Source organism: Monopterus albus, unplaced genomic scaffold, assembly GCF_001952655.1.
Source record: "Monopterus albus unplaced genomic scaffold, M_albus_1.0 scaffold50.1, whole genome shotgun sequence".
NCBI lineage: Eukaryota > Metazoa > Chordata > Actinopteri > Synbranchiformes > Synbranchidae > Monopterus > Monopterus albus.
Window position 1 is genome coordinate 1,917,551 of NW_018127930.1, and position 7,707 is coordinate 1,925,257.

Genomic DNA, 7,707 nt, shown 5'->3' on the forward strand with positions numbered 1-7,707 from the left:
AGGGAGAGGGAGAGGGAGAGGGAGGGAGAGGGAGGGAGAGGGAGAGAGAGGGAGAGGGAGGGAGAGAGGGAGAGGTGTCATACACCATACCTGCAAAATATCAACACTAACACAACAAGGTCAAAGACCCATTTCCATTTTGCTCCTTGATGTAGTTCTCTAAAGACTAATGCTGGCTTCTGAAATTTGGAGACCAAGACATCCTGGAGCTATTTGTATTTTAAAATTATTGATTGTTCTTCACACAATATTACTGCATTTTACGGTGTTTAACAAAAAAGGAAATTGCATCATTCAGCAAAATAGCTGCAGATTATTTTTGGGAATGAATGGCTCTCATGCTTCAACGTGCTGGCATGGCTGATTGAAATGGCTTGAAACAATAATCTCAGTGTTGTGGTATGTAAGGATCATTGTTGCCTCTGTGTTGCAGCCACGCCCCCTCACAGATAGCAGGACAGAGGATTGGAGTTTTCTCCTACGGCTCAGGATTTGCTGCTAGTCTGTATTCTCTCCGAGTAACACAGGACCACACACCCGGTGAGACAGCCACAGTTCATGTTAGTTGCATGAAGTGGATGGAATTCAAACATATGAACTTCCATATGATTTGTTGTTTGTGTCAGGATCTGGTCTGGACAAACTTGTGTCCAGTCTGAGTGACCTGAAGGTCAGACTGGACTCTAGGAAGAAGGTATCACCTGCTGTCTTCTCTGAGAACATGAAGCTGAGAGAGGAGACTCACCACTTGGGTATGGCCATGCTGTCACTGCTGCCCATGTCTGATTTCTGATGGGTGATTTACAGAGACTATCTTACTCATTTTTGTAGTCTACTGCACTATGACTGGCACTGATGGGTTTTCTTTTTCTTCAATTCACCTCTCTTTTACATCCTTGATGCATAAAGTGAAATCTAAGTCAGTTTCCAGGCCCAGTTCAATTAATCTGTTCTTCCTAAATTATTAATAAAATATCAGGTGATTGTATTGATTAAGCAGTCCAGTTCAGCTGAAAATGCTATATTAATGACAGTGGTTACTCCATACAGTAGCCGACAACAGTGTCAAACACCATAAAGGGACATGATGTCCAAAAGGGTACATTTATTCATCTTGACACAAACTAAACACAGCATCTGTTTTACCTCCACTGTGCTTGTTTGTTTATTTTATATGCACATTTCTGATGGCAGCAGCTGTAAGAGGTCACATGGGGTCACTGATGATCTCATAGGCATTGATGACTACATACTGTGTTTCATATTAGGCTGTGTTTTGCCAATAATGTTAGTTAAACACATGTTGAGGTCTGTTCCCGTCACATTTACAGAGCCATGCTAACCAGCAGTTGGAATAAAATATTATTATACACGTGGTTTTAAACATTTGGACACACTTTACCATTATTCCAATGGGAAAGATATCGGCCTGATTAATCGGTCAGTCACTAATTGTATAATCTAGTCAAAGTTCCCAAAGAGCCTGGCCTTAATAAAGAACACTGTGTCCTGCTTGAAACTGAATACAGGAGCCCACAGACGGCCCCTCCTCAGATGAGTTTGATGTTCAGAGTCCTGCCTACCAATGCTTACTGTACTCTGAACGGTCTGTCCTGACAGCCAGCTACATCCCCCGAAGCTCAGTGGAGGATCTGTTTCCAGGAACATGGTACCTGACACGGGTGGATGAGAAACACCGCAGGGAATATGCCCGCACACCTCTGGACCACCACCGGCCTGCAGAGCCAGAACTTGTTCGCTCCAGCACTGCCACAGAAGTATGGAGAGTAACATTACCACAGTTTCCTTTGTACATTGTATGTACTGTAGATCGAAGGAATTCATACACAGCTGTAAATGCAGTAGATGACCAGTAGGTAGAAGGTGATGACTTGGTGTATATGTGGGTGTGCATGGGCTGAGACCCATGATCAATACAAAAAAAAGATCAAAATTGACAGAGGTGTTTTCTTAACTCCATGCATACTTTTCTTTCTCAAAACCTGGCACCTTCATTACCCACAATGCACTTGACAATTTTGTCAGAGGTCTGGGTCTTTTATGCTAGTAGCAGCTAATGGCGCATGCAGAGAAGATGGGCAAGCTACAGAGATCTGGGTCACTCATTTCTTTCCAACTCCAGACCCTCAGGTCTCTTTATTTTTTTAAACTTGCCGCCTTCGTTCCCAGCCGGGGCCAACTCGGGTGACATCACCTGAGGACATTTATCAGACTTGACACAGCTCCCTCCTGGAGACATTAATGGTTTTATACTACTGTTTTCACATAGGCACTAGTACTCGCCAGCACCTGGAGATGCACACTAAGGTGTGTTTTATGTTGCCAATAATGAAAGTCAACACTCCCTGCAGATGTTTCAAATAAAAACCTGTCAGAAAGAGAACGATGCCCTTTAAGCTACCAGAAGGCATTTAATATGAAAACTGACAAAAAAGCAAAGTGGATGTGAGTTGACATACAGTACTTGGTGAACAAAAGTGCGTGTGTGTGAAAAGACAAGTTTATTGGTACAGGGCCTTTTTCAACAAAAAGTCAATATAAAAGACAAATAAGATGAACACTTTCTCAGTTTAGGAAGACCAGTTCAGACCATGCAGTGCTTCATGAACCATCAGCTCAGTCTTGTTGTTTGCTCTGTTTTTCTCCTACAGCACATCCCCAGTCCAGCCAAGAAAATGCCTCGCATCCCTACAGTCACCACCGGGCCTAAGGCTGCTGTCAGCAACTGAGAGCTCGGCTGACCTCTGAGAGGTATCATGCTCGAATAACTAGACACTACTGGAGGTCAGAAGTGTCACCTCCCAAATCGTTACATGTTAAACTTGATTAGGTCGGAGCAGTGTGTCAAAGTGTTACGTGGACAGCTTGTACCCTTCCCATCATCCCTGTGCTCCATTTTTCATACTGTTGTACAGTAAACTCTGTATTTGACTACAGAGTGTTTTCATTACGGTAATCTTATGTTTTAGCGGTCCTTTATTTCAGAGTTTACATTTTTACATAGTTTTACATTTGTACAAAATGGACAGTTGTACAGTATATTTGAGAAGAGCGCAGGCAGACTTGAGTTGAACGAGCCGACTTCCCTCTGGCAGCTGGCAGCCAGTGACGGGAAGGCAAGGGACAAAGTTAATGGGGCTTCAGGCCTGCACCTGATTGAGAGCAAAGGGAAGTGGGCCTCAACTGTGTTTATGTATCAAAATAGTGCTGTTGTTGCCGCCATGGTAACCCAGCGTGAGACGGAGCTCGTAGCCTCTCTCTCTGTGTTCAGTACCTCAGTTTTCTATGAAGGGATGTAGTAAGTCTTCTACAGGACTCTGCGGGTTCATGTGTGAACCTGTGACCATGCATCAGGAACAAATAGGCTGGAACTGCCGTTGACTGCTGGAGCTGAGACCACGTTGTAGGAACTGTTCATCCACACACAAGATCTGTGATGCCCCTCAGACAGAAGACCAAGAGATTCATGTTAAACTACAGCTTTTCAGGGTAATAATTATGTTTGGACTTGAGTCACATTTTTAAAGTCAGCACCCACTGGGAAACATAACAGCCCTTCACTGAGATGTGGGGCTGTCATAATGCTTGAGAAGTCGGCCCAACTGGTGTTTACACTGCAGATATCCACATGTGTTCTAAGTACAAAAAGGCTCCATTCACAATCCAGCAAACTAAAATTAAACCAGGCTAATGCAGTGGTTGTGCTATACCTCATCCTTTCACCCAACTTCATGTGAGCAGTGTTGTGTGAAGCTGTTGGCTTGTACTGTTATACTGGAGGTGTAATTGATATAAATGACAGTAAGACTAAATACTAACACCTCTAAGTAATGCAAAATGACCATGATGTTGAATCGCCACCTCTGTGAAACAGTGCAGAGTGAACCTTAGGGAAGAGACACACCAAGCCAATGGTCGGTTGCCGTCAGTGAGCGTCTGTCAGGGATCACCTTCCTGGTGTGTCCTGCACTGTTGGTGCTAATCGGCCTCTGGCGGTGGCTTTTCAGATGATTCGACGTGTTGGTGGCTAGGTCTCATCAGTGAGAGAGAGAGAGAGAGAGCTTAGCAAATCAATGCATGAGAAGAGAACTGTTTGGGAAAGCCCCTTCAGCCTGTCGCTGTAATCCTTATGATTTCACCCCTTTAGTGTGGTTTCTCCTTGTTTTTTGCCTCCACAATGTCCTTTCTTCTTCCACAACTGAAAGACCAAGGGCTGCTAGCTCACTGATGTTGGCTTGAGCCTTGATGAAGGGACAGCTCATTTCAGAGCTGTTTGGATTAGATTGAATTAGCTGTTGGATTATGCACTATTGTTGGAGAGGTGGACCACGAACTGTAAGCGCAGTGTCATATGAGCTGTGTCACATTTCAGAGTTTCACCTGTGTATTTCATTTTTGTATAAACTGACATATGCTGAGGCATCTTAGGTTCCTTGCCTCTAAATACACTGCAGCACTGTTGGAGTTTTTACTCTAGTTTTCCAGAACCAGTGCAAAGGACATGGTGGATATTTGAAGGACCAGGGAGTCCGGAGCATTCCAGCACATAGATAGAACTACACTAGCTGTGCTCAAACATACCAAGCAGTCACTGAAGCAACGGCAGTCCAATCACAGTGTGATTGTTTTGTGCAGAAGGGTTGCACCTTACAGGTATATTCTGTCAGATAGTCATGGAGTTGTGTATGTTGTGAAACCACATTGTCTGGCAGCGGCTGTAACAGTCTGACTCTTGTCATTGCATCAAACTGCCACACATTCACATCCAGCAGTGTCATAGCTGCTGTGACTGTGACATCCACTGTTACAGTGTTATCAGATAGCAAAAGTGTAACATGAAATTCTATTAAAGCCTTATCACCAAAGGGCTTTGTATGGTCAGGTTATAGGTCAGAAGATCAAAGTGCAGCACACGCAACCGAACAGTTTCATCCCGGCATGGTTGTTTTTATTGTTTAGCATTTTAATTAATTTGGTTTGACAGGAACTGCAGTCAAATGCTGAAACGAAGAGAGATCAGGCAGGAAACGTCAGCCTTAAACTAACAGTGATGGATGCATCGGCTCATAGACGTGCACACAGTGAGCGGAGGAGTCAGGGTACTTGATATACAGCTGACTACATTCTTGAGAAGTCTTACAACAAGCAAAGATGTCCCTTGAATAATGTACAAATGTTCTTTTTCATTGTAAAGTCAGAATTGCACAGTCACACACTCTCCCTGTGTGTGACTGGGACTGTAACATTCAATGTTTGTAGGAGGTCACATGATCTTTACCCATGTTAATTGAAATGTACAGAACAGATATCTATGCCGTGTAGATATGAATGAATGAATGAATGAATGAATGGAGAACTTTATCCAGAACTTTGTGTAAACATGTACATTCAGAATAAATGGGCATTCAACTTTGTTTGTTTGTGTTTGTTTGTTTTGTTTTACCAATAATTATAATTATGAAAACCATATGTCTGCATTTATGGATAAATAAGGCTTATTATATATTATTATGAACAAAACCATTTTAACTAATAACAGGTCATTGTATTGTTCTTGTCCACAATTAATAAATCATTGTGCGTGGACAGTTTGACATTGTCGAGGGGAAAATGAATTCCTGCAGCCATCTACAAATGTATTTCACACCAGACATCCTGGAACTATGTTTGAGCTGAAGCAGCTCTGTGAGGAAGAATGCTCCAAAATTCCTTCTGAAAGTTGTGCAGTCATGTGAATCCCAGTAAATATGATCTTACTGATGACAGGGTTTGCATGTCAAACACAAACGGGTGCCACACATCCTTATTCTCCCAACGGTTCTTTCATCAGCCATTAATGAAGCAGGCTGTGTTTATAATTCTAACAGACCTGTGTGGATAATCTGTAGTGCAGCACAGCTGACATTTACATGAGTCTCTTTATAACAAGTGAGTAACACAGAAGAGCGGGACGAAGGAAGAGAAACCATTTCCATAGGTGAGCCTTTCAGGCAGGACTCTGTGATGATGTAAAGATGAAGAGATGTATTTAGGACATACAGTAACTGACAGGTTGTTGGCTCAGTAAAGTGGGAGAGCACCTCGCTAGGAATTAAGCATCTCACACACAGTAACAAATCTACTTGATTAAAACCCTGTCTATTTTTTCTATAAACAGTCATGTGTACGTGCATTTCTCAGCCTCTCTGTGCTTCCTTGTCAGACTAATGCAAGTCGACCCAAAGATGGCGACAGACCCAAACAGTGATGTCAGAGTTCCCTGCGGTCAACCTGAGGTGAACCTACGATTAATAGCTTTTAACAGCAAACTGCGCATTTTCAGATGAGATATTGTGAATAACCACCTCCATGTATAACATAAGTGTTTGTTCACCCCATATTAACAAAGCATACACCGATCTTGGAAAAGCAGTGTTTTGCTACTGCTGTGTTGTTGAAGCTACAGTCAGTGGTCAGATGCACCTGGCAGCACAGCCTCTCTGTTTATCCACTCATTCAATTCGAGCTGACCCGCACTGCCTGTACCATGTTTGTATGGACTGATACAACATGTTTACAGTTGCTTTTGTGGTTTGTTTAAAGGAAATGCATGTGTGGAAAATGTAAAAGGAAATAACAGCACCCATCAGCCTTGTTATCACACTTGATTTGGCCTTGTGCAGACTCTCCACAACAAAACCTGTGGGCACATCCATTGTTAGCTTGATTTGCAAATAAAAACAGATAAATATTGTTTACTGTTCCACCTGGGGGCAGATGTTGAAACAGGTGGTGAGCGGGATTTGATGGGGCCATCTGCTTGACATGTTGAGTTTTGTGCAGTGACTGAAGTGTGAGGAGAGGGAGCCCTTGATTTTGGAGGATCTGCACTGTGTGCCCAGTCTTCTAAACCAAACTGTTCTACATGAAGTGAGCATATTTTCATGGCTGATTGTAGGAGGATTATGTTTCCCATTGAATTTCTTAAGATGTCTGAGGAACAGCAGACCTGCACAGAATCACGATTGATGCACAAAGCGTGGTGGTTAGTTTTCTGTCTGACATTATCCTGATGTGGGCCAATGCAAACGTAGAGAGATCAAGGTGGCTGCGGTTTTTGGAGCCACATATTCTCTTACTGTCTGTGAGACCTCTGGACATGATGGGAAACACCTGGCTCTTCTTTGCTGAGCTGACTGGTTTAGCTGTAGGATGAGCAACATGATGAATTATAGAAACCTATCTGAGCTGCAGCAAGCAGTTCATTAATACGTTTATTAGAGATGTTCTAAAAACAGAATATGACTCAAAACAACTGAAAAGAAAATATGATCTATATACTTCAGAGACCAAGGGGAAAGAAAAAACATTTGTCTCATCTGAGCTTTAAAAATTCTGAATGACATCCATCCAGTGATGTGTCACTTAGAACATTTTAACTACGATAACAGCTCCTGTGGATTCTGTCTGAAGAAGATTAAGTACGGAGTGTTCAATATGTTCACGTTGGCTTCTATGGGCTAAACTTCATGTGATATCTATTACAACTGGAAGAAGGCTAAAAACATTTATTAGAGCTTGAACTCCAGAAGAACTTAGTAAGTTTACGAGGGACAAAACAGTCCTAAAACGTCCGTCTGTAGTGGACTGGTTTCAGCTGCCTGAACAGGATGCTTGAGCGCGACTTTTCCTTTTGTCTATAAGACT

General features: G+C 42.7%; 1 protein-coding gene across 3 annotated transcripts in view; it reads left to right on the forward strand.

Moving 5' to 3' along the window:
• hmgcs1 (3-hydroxy-3-methylglutaryl-CoA synthase 1 (soluble)) overlaps positions 1–5,435 on the forward strand; it is a 12,790-nt gene extending 7,355 nt beyond the window's left edge. For 2 of the 3 annotated variants that reach the window (XM_020601051.1, XM_020601050.1), the window contains exons 7-10: positions 434–540; positions 627–752; positions 1,621–1,778; positions 2,673–4,134. In XM_020601051.1, coding sequence (XP_020456707.1) covers positions 434–540; positions 627–752; positions 1,621–1,778; positions 2,673–2,750 — 469 coding nt within the window. In that variant the 3' untranslated portion in view covers positions 2,751–4,134. Of the gene's footprint in view, positions 1–433; positions 541–626; positions 753–1,620; positions 1,779–2,672; positions 4,135–5,005 lie in introns of those variants that run through there. The other variant, XM_020601049.1, reaches the window with a different exon arrangement.
• The last annotated feature ends 2,272 nt before the right edge of the window (positions 5,436–7,707 follow it).